The sequence below is a fragment of the Schistocerca serialis genome, chromosome 3 (assembly GCF_023864345.2).
Source record: "Schistocerca serialis cubense isolate TAMUIC-IGC-003099 chromosome 3, iqSchSeri2.2, whole genome shotgun sequence".
NCBI classification, from domain to species: domain Eukaryota; kingdom Metazoa; phylum Arthropoda; class Insecta; order Orthoptera; family Acrididae; genus Schistocerca; species Schistocerca serialis.
In genome coordinates this window covers 446238902-446254292 of record NC_064640.1, presented here as the reverse complement: position 1 = coordinate 446254292, position 15391 = coordinate 446238902, and the positions used below count along the sequence as shown (strand labels likewise).

General features: G+C 42.1%; 1 protein-coding gene across 1 annotated transcript in view; it reads right to left on the bottom strand.

Annotated features, from left to right (window-relative positions):
* LOC126471634 (signal recognition particle 54 kDa protein) overlaps positions 1-14556 on the bottom strand; it is a 55155-nt gene extending 40599 nt beyond the window's left edge. The window contains exon 1 of the mRNA XM_050099869.1: positions 14377-14556. Coding sequence (XP_049955826.1) covers positions 14377-14454 — 78 coding nt within the window. The 5' untranslated portion in view covers positions 14455-14556. The remainder of the gene's footprint in view (positions 1-14376) is intronic.
* Positions 14557-15391: the final 835 nt, after the last annotated feature.

Here is a 15391-nt window from a genome sequence, read left to right as displayed (position 1 = left end):
TAGTGGGTATCCATGATTGATAATGGCTACTTTAATGCTGGAAGTTGGTGCAATCAATGAGGAATGCAGATCAGAAAGTGCAGTATGCTTGTTTCCTCAAAATATCAGGGAAATTAAAGTTACAATAGGTGAACTGCTATCAGATCTGGACACTGACATTATCAGTACCTCACATCACCATCCACACAGCGAAAAAATTATTAAGGCTTCCTTTGATGCGTACATCTTACTCAATTTCTATACAAGGAGTTCATTGCAGAAAGAAGGAGTGGCTATTTGTGCTAAGTAAAATGTTTCATTCAAAAGAGCTGACATGTCGAAATATTTTAAATACCAAATTTTTGAAGGTTGTGCAGAGGAGTCTGAATTTTCAAGGGGGGGGGGGGGGGGGGGGAATTTTCATTGTAGGCCTCTACAGAGCCCCCAGTTCACACTACATGGTTTTCCTCACCAGACTAGATGCTATGCTAAGCTTGCTTCTTAAGAGAGACACTAGCTTGATTTTGGATCAGGATTTCAAAATAAACTTTCTGACTGATTCCCCAGAGAAGAGAATGTTGATGGATTTACTTGAATCTTACAAACAGGTACATATTTTCCAACAAATGTTCAGGGAAACAGCAGTACTGTAGAGCATAAATTTTTATTAACACATACACATTGGTGTGCCCCAAGCCCTCAATTCTTAGCCATGGGATTCTTTTCTGGAGGTCAAAGGTGCAAAACATGGATGAAGTTCTCTAACTTCAGATAAGGGCCACAAGATTAGTAACCAAAAGTAGGAGTCAGGCTTACTGTAAAGAACGGTTTAAAAAACTGGGTATTCTTAATGCATCAAGTGAGTGCATTTATCAATATGTTGTGTGTGAGAGGGAAAACATTGTAAGTACTTCAGCAATAGTTCTATAAACAAACATTTAACAAAAGCTAGTTTGAACTAGCATTTACCAAGGGGGGAAAACTCAAAATTGCATTTTCTAACAGGGAACAAAATTATATAACAATCTGCTCAATGAGATGAAAAAAAATTACTAAAATACAAGGGGCAGTGAAATGAAAATGAGACAGATGGAAAAAAGTAAGTAAACTGTTTATTGTTTCAAAAGCAGCTGCTGTAAATGTCATACATTTATCCCAATGTGAGGTAAGATTGTCAATGCCTTCATGGAAAGAAGTTTTGGTTGCCTACAGAACTATGATTCCACCTAGGCGTTCACCTATTCGTCCCACATAAACATTTTTCTTCAGGGCCCTAAAAATATGTAAATTGCATAAGAAGAGATCAGGACTGTATGGAGAATTTGTAAGGGCTTCCCAGCAAAACTTCTACAACATACTCAAAGCAACCTTAGCAACATGTGGGTGGCCCAGGAAGCAGCCAAATAAAGCAGTGCATTTGATTGGTTGGTTGGTTTACAAGAGAGGGGAAGGGACCAAACTACGAGGTCACCAGTCCCTTGTCCCGAAGAAAACAATGCCACAAGTGTGAGAATAAAACAAATGAGACTGAACACACAAAATGGAATGAAAGGAAAAATGACAAGAACGATGAAGGGCAACAAATGTGGAAATGGACAAAGGGGGACAAGAAAATCACAGAAATGCAAGAAATGGGATGAAAAGAGTAAAACAACAAAGCAGATGACTATGGCTGGCAGACCACGAGAATAAAAAGGAGAAGCCAGCCACTCTGCAACACATGAAAGCCTCCACCCTAAAAGCAGTAAGGTGGAGGGAACAGAGGGACAAAGGGCACACGCAAAAACTAAGATCAAATGATGAAACCCACTCTTAACGACTAAAACATAAAACTAAATCAGTCAATGAGGCGTTGTCAGATAAAATTTGTGGCAACGAGTCATGAAACCGAAGATTCCGTCACTGGGCAGCCAAAGTGGGACAGTGCACCAGAAGATGGGTCACTGCCAAGCACATGCCACATCAACACTGAGGCGGGTCTTCATGGCACAGGAGGTAACTTTGGGTCGCCCAAGCGTGGCCAATGTGGAGCTGGCAGAGGCCCACATGGAAGACTTCCACACATTCGTAGTCTCCTTAATGACACACAGTTTGTTGTGTGTACTGTTATGCCGTTCCGTCTCCCAAAGCCGAAAAACCCAGCGGCATAAGTCAGAATGCAGGTCAGATTCCGAGATGCCCATCTCCAGAAGCAGCTTCCACATAGCCTGTTTGGCCAGCCTGTCGGAAAGTTTGTTGCCTGGGATTCCGATGTGACCTGTGATCCAGACGAACACCACTGAACAACTGGACCGTTCCAGGGCATAGATGGACTCCTGGATGGTCGCTACCAAAGGATGACAAGGGTAGCACTGGTCGATCGCTTGTAGGCTGCTCAAGGAGTAAGTACACAGGAGAAATGACTTGCCTTAGCATGAGTGGATGTGCTCAAGAGCACAAAATGGCTGCCAGCTCTGCAGTGAAAACACTGCAGCCATTGGGCAAGGAATACTGTTCCATATGTCCTCCATGAACATAGGCAAAGCCAATGTGACCACCGGCCATTGAACCATCAGTGTAAACCACTTCATGGCCCTGGTACTTGCAGAGAATCAAGAGGAAGAGGCAGCGGAGAGTTGCAGGTTTAACTGAGTCCTTAGGGCCACGTGAAAGGTCCAGGCAAAACTGCGGCCTAGGTGTACACCATGGAGGTGTATATGAATGGACCTCAAGTATAAGTGTAAAAGGAAGGACTCCAGTTCACACTGAAGGGATCGCATGCAAACCGCAATCATTAGCCCTGACCTGGGCCACCGATGTGTGAGACAGGCTGCCACGGGTGGGAAAAGGAGACAGTAATTCGGATGTGCAGGAGAACTACGAACATGTGCAACGTAACTGGTGAGCAGTTGTGCACGCCTAACCGCCAATGGAGGGACTCCGGCCTCCATAAGGACACTGATTACTGGACTTGTTCTAAAAGAACCTGTCACTAGGCAAACGCCACAGTGGTGCACTGGGTCGCGTAAACGCAACGCTGAGAGCACTGCCAAGCTGTAAACCACACTCCCATAGTCAAGGCAGGATTGAACAAGGGCTCTGTAGAGCTGCAGCAGCATAGAGCGAAATATACCCCAGTTGGTGTTGCTGAGGCAGCGGAGGGCATTGAGGTGCTGCCAGCATTTCCACTTAAGCTGACAAAGGTGAGGTAGCCAAGTCAATCAGGCATCGAAAACCAGTCCTAAGAATAGATATGCCTCCACCACAGTGAGTGGATCGTCAGTAAGATAAAGTTTTGGTTCCGGATGAACGGTACGACACCGACAGAAGTGAATGACACATAACTTAGTGGCTCAAAACTGGAAGCAGTGGGCTACAGCTTATGACTGCACTTTATGAACGGCTCCCTGTAGGCGGTGCTCAGCAACACCAGTACTGGAGGAGCAGTAAGAAATGCAGAAGTCACCGGCAAACAGAGAAGGTGAGACGGATGGCCCTACAGCTGCTGCTAGGCCGTTAATGGCCACTAAAAATAGAGATACATTCAATACGGAGCCCTGCGGGACTCCATTCTCCTAGGTATGGATGGAACTATGGGAGGCACCAACTTGGACACGGAAAGTATGAAGCGACAGGAAATTCTGGATAAAAATCAGAAACAGGCCTCGGAGACCCCACTCATATAATGTGGCAAGGATACCACAATGAGATTTTCACTCTGCAGTGGAGTGTGTGCTGGTATGAAACAAGGATATGATGTCACCAGGTCAAGTCATATGCTTTTCGTAAATCAAAAAAGATAGCAACCAGGTGTTGGCATCTGGAAAAGGCTGTGCGGATGGCAGACTCAAGGGACACAAGATTATCAGTGGTAGAGCGACCATGGTGGAAGCTGCCCTAACACGGAGCGAGTAGGCCACATGACTCCAGGACCCAGCCCAATCACAAACACACCGTACGTTCCAGCAGCTTACAAAGAATGTTGGCGAAGCTGATAGTTCAATAGCTATCCACATCAAGCAGGTTTTTACCGGGTTTGGGCACCAGAATGATGGTGCTCTCCTGCCAATGCGATGGAAAGATGCCATCATACCAGATCCAGTTGAAGATGACAAGGAGATGTTTAATCATCTGACTGTGGATCCGATCTGGACCAGGAGCTGTGTCGGGGCAAAGTGCCAGGGTACAGAGGAGCTCCCACTCTGTAAATGGGGCATTATAGGATTTACCATGGCATGAAGTGAACAAAATCAGTTTCCATTCCAGCCGCTGTTTTGAGAGTGCGAAAGGCTGGGGTGGTAATTCTCCGACGCAGAGGCTCGAGCATAGTGCTCAGCAATTGTGTTTTATTGGTAGATAACACGCCATTTATGTTAACACCGGGAACACTTGTTGGGGTCTGCTACCTAAAAAAATGTTTGATCTTTGCCTCGACTTGGGAAGGTGACATATGGCACCCAATGGTTGAAACGTATCTCTCTCAACACTCCTGCTTCCGTTGTTTGATAAAATGGCAAATGTGGGCACAGAGCTGTTTAAAGGCTATGAGGTGCTCCAGGGAATGGTGCTTCTTATGCCGCTGTAGAGCTCGCCCGTGCTCCTTAATTGCTTCAGTGACTTCCGGCGACCACCAAGGGACTGCCTTTTGCAGGGGGAACCCTAAAGAGCGAGGGATCGCATTTTCTGCTGCAGAAACGATAGCTGTAGTCACCTGCTCAACCATCACATCGATGTTACCATTGGAGAAGATTCAACGGTGACAGCAGAGGTGAAAGTTTCCCAGTACGCCCTGTTTAAAGCCCATCTGGGAAGGCGTCTGTGGGCCTGATGCCAGGGCAGTGAGAGGAAGATGGGGAAGTGGTCACTACCACACAGGTCGTCATGTGCTCTCCAGTGGATAGATGGGAGAAGGCCAGGACTGCAAACCGAGAGATCAATGGCTGAATATGTGCCACACTGAAATGTTTGGGGGCACCTGTATTTAGCACACAGAGGTTGAGGTTGAGCTGTGACAGTAAATTTTCGAAATCTCTGCCTCGGCCAGTAAGCACGGTACCACCCCACAAGGGGTTATGAGCATTAAAATCTCCCAAAAGTAGGAGGAAGATATACATTGCAGACAGTTATTTCCTATGTTCTCCTTATCCTGGCAGCCACAGCTTCAAGAGGGGTTTGAAGAGGCACAGGTTCATTGCATACTGAGTTCAGGACACAGATGCTAATGCCACCTGACACTCGATTATTGTAACTACAGTTCCTGTAATATCCTTTATAGCCACAGAGGGCAGGGTTCTGCACTGCTGGGAACTAGGTTTCCTGGTGGGTAATGCAGAAAGGAGGTGTACAGCTTAACAGTTGCCATAGTTCAGCCAGGCGTTGGAAAAAACCGCCATAATTCCACTGGAGGATAACGTAATCGTGAGGTTGGGAAGGCATGGAACATTCAATGAGGCAGTTTACGCCCCAGGGTCACCTGCTGCCACCTATTTATTTCCTGAGCAGTCTGTAGCCAGGGTGTCTGAGGGTCTGGCGAGATCTATGTCCTCAGCGGACGCCAGAATCTCTAACTCATCCTCAGCATCAAAGCTTCTACATAGTGATGGTGTGGGTGCCACCGCAAGTCCCTTCGTCTTGGGGGTTTTGGATTTCTCTCACTGCTCTTTGGGTTTCTCTGGCTGGGAGGGCTTGACTGATTCAGTCTGAGGATGATCATGAAGCCCTACGACCAGCAACTTTTGGGCACTTCAGCCACTGGCAGGAGTCATCTTTCCCACTAGCAGAAACCTGGGAAGGGAGTGACCTCTTCCTAGCGAAAGGTGCCAAAGAAGACTTCTCCGGCTGAGAAGTGGGGACTGACGTCCCCAATCAATGGTTGGGGGGGGGGGGGGGGGGGCAGTGCTCCCAAGGTAGGTGGTGTGGGAGCAACAGGGAGGGAAGTGCCCCCCACCATCAAGGGAGCAGGTGTAATCTTCTGGCTCAGAGAGCTGACCGGAATTTGTGGAATGGATGGGGCTACAACTGTTCTCATAGCGGCGGCGTAAGAGGAGGTCATAGCCACAGGATGTAGATGCTCAAATTTTCTCTTAGCCTCAGTGTAGGTCAGTCTGTCCAGGGTCTTGTATTCCATGATTTTCCTTTCACACTGTAAAATCCTGCAGTCTGGCGAGCAAGGGGAATAATGCTCTCTGCAGTTGACACAGATGAGAGATAGGGCACATGGAGTATTGGCATGTGATGGACGTCCACAATCTCAACATGTGACACTGGAAGTACAGCGGGAAGACATATGGCCGAACTTCCAGCACTTAAAGCACTGCATAGGGGGCAGGGATATATGGCTTTACATCAGAGCGGTATACCATCACCTTGGTCTTCTCGGGCAATGTGTCACCCTCGAAGGTCAAGATGAACGCACAACTTGGTTATCCCTCGGACGCTGATGGACGCGCTGGACAAAATGAACACCTTGCTGCTCTAAATTGACGCGCAGTTCGTCATCAGACTGCGAAAGAAGGTCCCTGTGGAATATAATACCCTGGACCATATTTAGGCTCTTATGGGGTGTGATGGTAACGGAAACATCCCCCAGCTTGTGACAAGCAAGTGATGCCCGTGGCTGGGCACAGGATGCTGTTTTTATCAAGACTGACACTGACCGCATTTTGGACAGGTCCTCCACCTCCCCCAAACTTGTCCTCTAAATGGTCTAAAAAAATGTGGCTTCATCAAAACAAAGGAGTCCCCATCAGTTCTCGTACATACGAGGTACCTGGGTGAATAAGGTTTGCTGCCATCCTCAGCCTGGCATTCCTCCCATGGTGTGGCCAGGAGGGGAATGATTTAGAGTCGTATTTCCTTGCATTTTACTGAAACTTAGAATGCTTAGAGACTGCTGGTGTTTGATCACCAGCAAGTGATGACGTGCCACCCACTCCGGCCAGGGGCCCTCCCCACGGGTGCCACCCAGCTGCAGCAAAGGCCACCTGGCAGGATGGTCATTGCCGGGAGTCCCGATGCCCCAGGGTGACAGGCATCTACTCCTTGGCATACGTGGGGAGTTAATGGTGCAGGCTCAGCAGAGCGATCCCTGTGTTGTCAGGGGGCTACAACCAATAGGATACATGACAGACCCACCACAATAGGCTGACTACGATGCTGGATATCAGGTGCAAACAAGTCCATGGTCATCGTCGGCACAGAAAGCGACACTGCAAAGTGTGTGGTGGAAAACGCACCCAGGAAGGTTTCCTCACCCAAGAGATGGAGAATGGGCGGGACTGCAATGCAACGACGAGAAAGTGGGCAACAGATCTCAAGGCACGATGTAAGGTGCCCTTCCCCAATTGAACTGCTCTTTGGAAAAAATTTGAAGAATGGAGGCCAAACCCTACAGGTGACCATCACATAAAGGCTGAAATGTGAGAGACTCCTTTTAGTCACCTCTTATGACAGACAGGAATACCTCAGACCTATTGTTACCCCCAGTCCTGCAGGGGGGAAGTGCAGTTGTTAAGACACTGATTTCATATTTGAGAGGATTAAGTTTGCTCTTTCTGGCCATTTTGATTTCGTTTTTCCTAAATCATTTCAGGCAAATGCAGGAAAGGTTCCTTCAGCAAGACCATGGCTTACCACTTCTCGTATCCTCATAAACATACTAAAATATTCTGTGTGTATGTGTACTGGAGATCATTATTTTTGTTGTCTTGTGATGGCAAATTTTATATTAATGGGTAATGATCCCTGAATGGATGGATAGATGGATGAATAGGTAAATAAAATAAATGGTCATAGATTACTTGAAGGGGTCAGTGAGAGAAAAACAAGCACTGGCCTATCAGGTCATGATGCACGTGTTGTAATACAGAAAGGATTCAAGGCAGAATCATATCCTAAAGTAGTGAACAAAAGGTTTAGAGATATGAGTCAATTTACAATGCACACATTTAAAGTCAATATCGAAGGGCCAACTCGGAAAGAATTCTACAGTTTGAAGAACAAATATATTACATTTCTTAAAACCTTTATCACATTCTTTTTAGCTCTTTCCATATAGAAACAACTGCAGGTAGATATGCAGTACTGATTTTGTTGTGATCTTCAGACCGAAAACTTGGTTGGTGTAGCTACTCTTTTCTGTGCACGCATTTTCATCTCACAATAACTACTGCAACCTACACCTTTTACACACACACACACACACACACACACACACACACACACACACACACTGAAAGTCTCTTCGGGTTTGCTGCTTGATTTTAGGATCCGGCAGCACACCTGAAGAGACTTTCAAAACTTATTACACTGGGAAAGCCTATGTAGTCAAACACACACATTTCCTTCCAATACTAAATTGGTGATTCCTTGATGGCTCAGAATGTGTCCTATCAACTAATCCCTTCTTCCAGTCAAGTTGTGCCACAAATTTCTTTTCTCCCCAATTCTATTCAGTGCCTCCTCATTATTTATGCTATCTATCTATATAATTTTCAACATTATCCTTTAGTACCACATTTCAAAAGCTTCTATTTTATTCTTGTCAAAACTGGCAATGATCAATGTTTCACTTCCATACATGGCAATGCTCCAGACAAAACCCATCAGAAAATACTTCTTAACACTTAAATCAATATTCAATGTTAACAAATTTTTCTTCTTCAGAAAAGATTTTCTTGCAATTGCCAGGCCACCTTTTATACCCTCTCTACTTCGACCATCATCACTTATTTTACTGTCCAAATACCAAAACACACCGAGCGAGGTGGCACAGTGGCTAACACACTGGACTCGCATTCAGGAGGACGACGGTTCAATCCCACGTCCAGCCATCCTGATTTTGGTTTTCCATGATTTCCCTAAATCGCTCCAGACAAATGTTGAGATGGTTCCTTTGAAAGGGCACGGCCAACTTCCTTCCCCATCCTTCCCTAATCTGATGAGACCGATGACATTGCCGTCTGGTCTCTTCCCCCAAACAACCCAACCAATCAAAACACTACTACTCCAACCGTCTCATTTCCTAATCTCATTCTCCAGCATCGCCTGATTTAATAAAACTGCATTCGGTTATCCTTGTTTTACATTTGTTATTGTTCATCTTATATCCTCCTCTCAAGATGCTGTCCATTCTGTTAAACTGCTCTTTCAAGTCCTTTGCCTTCTCTGATAGAATTATGTTGTCATCGGCAAACCTCTAAGCTTTTATTTCTTCTCCCAGAACTTTAATTCCTTCTCCAAATTTCTTTTTTGTTTCCTTTATTGCTTGCTCAGTGTACGGATTGAACAACATCAGGGATAGGTTAAAACCTTGTCTCACTATCTTATCAACCACTGCTTCCCTTTCAGATGCCTCAACAACTTTTACAGAAACCAAAAGGAACACTAATATAAAACTGGTCTGGATTACTAATGGCATTAAAATTTCATGTAGGAGGAAATAGGGACTGAACTATAATATGAAGGGCAGTCACCACAGCCCAGCAATAGAATCTCACTAGAGAAAATACTAACACATGCTGAGGAATGTCATCAAATGGGCTAAAACAATGCATTATACGAAGAGAATAAAAAGCTCTCGGAACAAAATTGAAGCTATACGGTCAACTGTGAATGAGGTATCAGGGCAGAATGTGGGTACTCGGCATTTTATACCCATCTTGTGTGAGAATGGAACTACTGATGATCCGTCAACAATGTGAAAAATATTTAATAATCAATCTTATCCAACGTGTTAAATCAAAAATTTATTGGTACAGGTAAATATGCCAAACTCTTAGAAGCTCGTGCTCTGACAGAACTACATCACATGCAGTTACAGGAAACAAACAAAGAAGTAATTGAATCCATTATTATTATGGGAAACAATAAAAGATGTAATTGAACCCATTATTACATCATTAAAGAGTGGGCCCCCATGGGTACGATGAAACTTCAAGTATGGTTATGAAGATCCACTCACCACACATTACTTCTGTATTCATTCACCTGTGCAATGTGTCTTTCAGGCACAGTCAATTTTACGACGAGACTGAAATATTCTTCAGTGAAACCACTTTATAAACAGGATGCAAAAGGGAATGTGGATGAAAAAGGGAATGTGGACCACTGCCACACAATTTTTTTGCTTCCTCTGCTTTGAAAAGTTTTTTGAAAGCAATGAATGAGAGAGTAATGTCATACCTCAGTGCACACAGTTTGCTGTCAGACTTGCAATTTGGCTTCAGGAAAAGGTATGTACAGAAAACAGTTTATTCTTTTGCACAAGACACACTATCAGGCCTCAATGATAGGTTGAGAACAGTATTTTCTTTAACTAAAGCATTTCGTTGGTGAAGCATGCAATACTTCTGCATAAATTGGAACATTATAGTATTAGGGGAAAGCCTCAACAATGGTTTACTTCATATCCAGAAAGTAGGAAGCAGAAAATTGTACACTAATATAACTGGGAAGAGGTTTGAATGTGACAGGATGGCATGAAGTGGGGATACCACAGAGTTTTGATGTGTGCCAATTGCTTTTCTTGATATATATCAATTATCTGCCATTAAATGTGACAGATGACAAAAAATTCTTCTTTGTCAATGACACCATTGTTTTTGTGAAATATATGTAATATAAATGATGCAGCTAACATGGTAGTCAATAACATCTGCAATGGCTTTCAGAGAACAGAATGCAATGCATACAGTTCCCAATACATAACTACATCAAAAGTTAAATTTTATTGTCGCCAAGCTAGTCTGAGTGTCAGTCAAATTGATCATTTTGATGTGGAGGTCATCTGTCCCATCAGATTAGGGAAGGATGGAGAAGGAAGTCAGCCATGCCCTTTCAAAGGAACCATCCAGGCATTTGCCGGAAGCATCAAGGGAAATCACAGAAAACCTAAACCAGGGTCGCTGGGTGCAAATTTGAGCCGTAATCCTCCTAAATGTGAGTCCAGTGTTCTAACCACTGTGCCACCTTGCTCTGTTATAAAATTTTTAATCAGCATTCTGTAAACTCTGTACTGATCGGTTCAATGATCAATGGTCTTTTGCATGATCCCAAAGAATGTGATACATAAATAAATGTCCTGTAGTTATTCATCTGCTGAGAATAAGCAGCAGATACCTTGAAGGGCAGCTAAGAAGGAACTTTGGTGGTATGATTACATTTCATCTATTCCTTTGCCTTCAGAACCATGGAGCTTTGCATCAAAAACTGTAAATTAGTTCACTGTGCTAATCTCTGTAACACTTACAGGGAATAATACAACCCTGCTTGAAGAAGAAAACGAAGCACCCAGAATGGGAGGAGAAAACAAAAGGAAACTCAAGGGGTGGAGAATATATGTGACATTACTTCAGTAATTACAAAATCCAGATAAATTTCAAAGAACTTGGCAGTATGAGCCCATTATCAGTATGATGATATATGCCCTCCGACCTGTATGCACACACTGATTACTTTGGAAAGTGTATCATAAAGCCGTTGCATCTTCTCCTGAGGTAAACTGGGCTACAACTGTTTTAACTGGTCCTTAATATCCTGGATACTGGCACGGGGACATAGCTGATGTCCAGAGCATTATGGCGGTAGTGCACAATCAACTGTTAGAAAATATAGCCTCAAGCACATTTCTTTCAGTATCCCAGGAGGATGGCACTAAGTAACTCTTACCAAATGAAAAGAGCTGTTGTTTAACAACTTCACTTACGCAAAAACCAAAAGAAGTTGCAGGTACCAAGAGAGCAGATGGAAATAATCACAAACTCAAAGAGGCACCCAACACCAAAGTTTGATGGAAATGATAATGGGAACATGATAGAATACAGTGAAACAAATGAAACTATTCTGAAATGCTTCTGACAAAAACACTTGTACGGCTAGACACCACATTTCAACATCCAAGATACCCACACACGGAAAGAGAAAAGTATGTCGTTGACTAATACTTGTCATCTATCTACTCTACAAGCTGAAGAGCACTGTCAATAAAGAACTATCATTATATCCATATTTTGCACTCTCCCACTCCAACGTGTTATGAAATGCTACTAAGGAGTAAATCTGTGCCTGAAAATTAGTGTTTACATGGTAAAAGAAAGACCATATGAATTATGTACAGACTCCAGAATGACATTTTCACTCTGCAGCGGAGTGTGTGCTGACATGAACCTTCCCAGCAGACCAACTATGTGCCGGACCAAGACTCAAACTCGGGACCTTTCTTCCAGGAATGCTACTTCTGCAAGATTCGCAGGAGAGCTTCTGCGAAGTTTGGAAGATAGGAGATGAGGTACTGCCATGTAAAGACTATTTCAAACAACTAAATAGAATGACAGTAGCTAGCATTTATGTCGACAACTGCCTTGTCTTTTTGTTAGAAAACCTAAGTATGAATGACCTAAGGTCAAACCCATGACTATAACACAAAAAGTGGGCATACAATTAAGATGGAATATTTTAGGTTGCCAATGACTCTTAACAGCTATATTACCTTGGCACTGTCCACTTCAAAAAATTACCCAAGTGTCTACAGAGTGCCAATAAATATATTTCAATCTAGAATAGTAAAATGGAAAAAACGTAAAGGATTTTACTCTGCTCAAGAGCATGTAACAAATTACCTACATTTCTGATGTGAATGAAATACAAATAAACAACCAATTTCATTATGTAATCACATATGCCATTTTGTGTTACTACTTTACTATCATCTTGCACTTATCATATCATCATGCTCTATAGAGCATTTATCTTGTAGTTGATCTGTTATGTAATTATTTTTTGTTGGAGTCATTTACTTAATTATGCAGTGCATCTACCTTGTATTATCTTCTTGAACTTAGTGACAATTTTGAGAGTATTTGTTTTATAAATTATATATATTTTCGCAGATAATAATTATCTTTGAAGAGATCAACTGCACGTAAAGACATTCAAAGGTGAATGAAGTATCTATATTTATAAGATAACAGGTGACAAAGTAACTAACAATTCTCATAAAATTGTAGCCTACAAACATTTTAAAATTTATTTATGTCTCTGTGTGGTTCAAGATATGAATCATACACACAGTTAGTAGATAAATAAATAAAATGAAATTCCAGAAGTAATGCCAGGTAAAGCATGGGACATGAGCTAAGGGGCAAAGAAATAAAGGCATTTCAAAAGAAAATGTTAAAGCTGGAAGGAAAATATTAAAAAAAGGAACTTTCAAATTCGTTTAAGGAATTTCTCCAGAAGACCATTCTCAAAACCTGGTACAAGCACAATGAAGTAACCATTCAACTTCTATAGCTCTGTTAACACCCTGTCAATAAACTATGATCATCTGCAGCAAAAAAACTATCAGATTTTAATGAGGAAATGAATATGCTGGCTTCAGAAATGGATATAGCTCAGAAGACTATCTGGAGATTGCGAAGAAAATTACAGAGTAGAGCAACAAGCATGAATTATTACCTTTTATGAGAGGCATATAGTTTAAGAAAGCTTCCATTTAGCTTAAAAAAAACTGTACTAACACTGATTTGACATATGTTGGTATGCATACAAAATACCCGCCAATGCTCCATTAAACTTAATCACACGAGTGAAAACTTAAAAGTGGAGTCAAGCAATGAGATTTCATATCATGACAACTAATCTCAGTAGTCTAAGAGGAAGATTACAGGTCTTTAAACTCTGAAAACAAAGAGAGCATATGTATTTATTGATTATATCTGGGCAATCTCCATTTTAAAAATTACACTGTACTATTTGCTACTTCAATAGGATGTCATATGACTGATGTGATTTTAGGAAATAAACTGTACTTCAGTGTTTTATTTTCAGATTATGACTGTTGGCAAGTTTCGAAAGGAAATAACAACAGAGGAAAAAGTTGTATCCAGAACTAAATGTGATAAAAATCTACAAAATATAACATTTTTCTATCATAATCCTTTGTTAGGTAATTCTGACAACACAGATTATAATTATTATGTGATACGCTCAAGTCATTAGCAGCAGTGGGTATACACACAGAAAATTTCAATACAGGTTCTTCAACAATTAATTCGAGATGAACACCTCTCCAGTAATAACTAGAATTTGTTGCGCTGTTTGATAGATTCCAAAACAACAGCATTTCTAGCAACTAAAGGTAAGAGACTGAGGAACATAACGCTGGTATAATACTTCTATGACTGTCTCTGCCCAAGCAATTGGAAAAAAATTATGTATATTCAGAAAATCTTTCCCCCACAAAGTAAATACAAAAATATTTGAATCACTCGTATAGGTGACGTAACCCTTCTTTTAATTAATATTTTCTTATATAATGTTATTAGCGCAGAAAACTAAGTCATTTCAAACAACAGTAAATCACAAATAAAGTGCCAGCTGTTAATCAACAATGAATGTTTTTATAGTAAAGAGTGTTACCTCTTCATTAATGACCGTGGCATTGCTTAGAGACCTCAATGCCGAGGTGATTTTTCGTCCTAGATCTGCTAAAACCATTTTGTCTTTCTTGTAAAGTCAACACAAACAGAAATTTACACTATTACTCTACAACTACAAAACGACACACTCGTGCGACAGCAGATGATGCTGGCCGTGTTTTCCAAAGATGTAACATAACAGCAAAACAATCAGCGGGAAGATATCGTGAAATGCACTTCGACATCCTGACGTTTAAAAACGACAGAGATGACATACAAGTAATACATCGAATCTCCTGCGAGATATCGCCGCACTAGTTGATAACACAAAGAACCCTGGATTGAGACAAATAGAGGTGCTGTGAGTACGAGAGTGTCTCACACCAGCATGGCTGCACTGACGCTTTTGGCTGGAAATAGACGTCAAATGATCATATTTCAGAGACTGACTTCAGAGAACACCTGTCTGCAAGTGTTCCACCAATCTACCGTTTAAAATGGCTCTGAGCGCTATGGGACTTAACATCTATGGTCATCAGTCTACCGTTCTAAAACTTGCTGCTAAGACGTGTGCTACACTTTCCTATTCCCATGTAGCTTACTTGTTCCCATTTCGCTTGTTTTCTGTGTTATATTCCCTGCTGGAATTTACTTTTATAAATACAGTGTATACTATTAAGAACAGACAACAGGTTCCCATGCCTAAATAGTATCTCCAGCAGTTTAAAAAATACTGAAACAATCGTCCACAAAACAGATTTCAACACTTCAAATATCACATACACCAGATGACACAAAGAAAAACAAACCATTGGAAAGAGTAACATGGGGCATTTCACAGACTTAAAAGTCCTCCATAAAAACACGCAATCAATAAAAAATAAAATACAACTATTAGAAGTTGAGCTCCAATCTTTGAACTGTACAGTAGTTTGTATTACTGAACACTGGTGTAGAGACACAGAAATCCAACATGTAGTATTATCATCGTATGAAAAGGCAAACTCTACTACAGA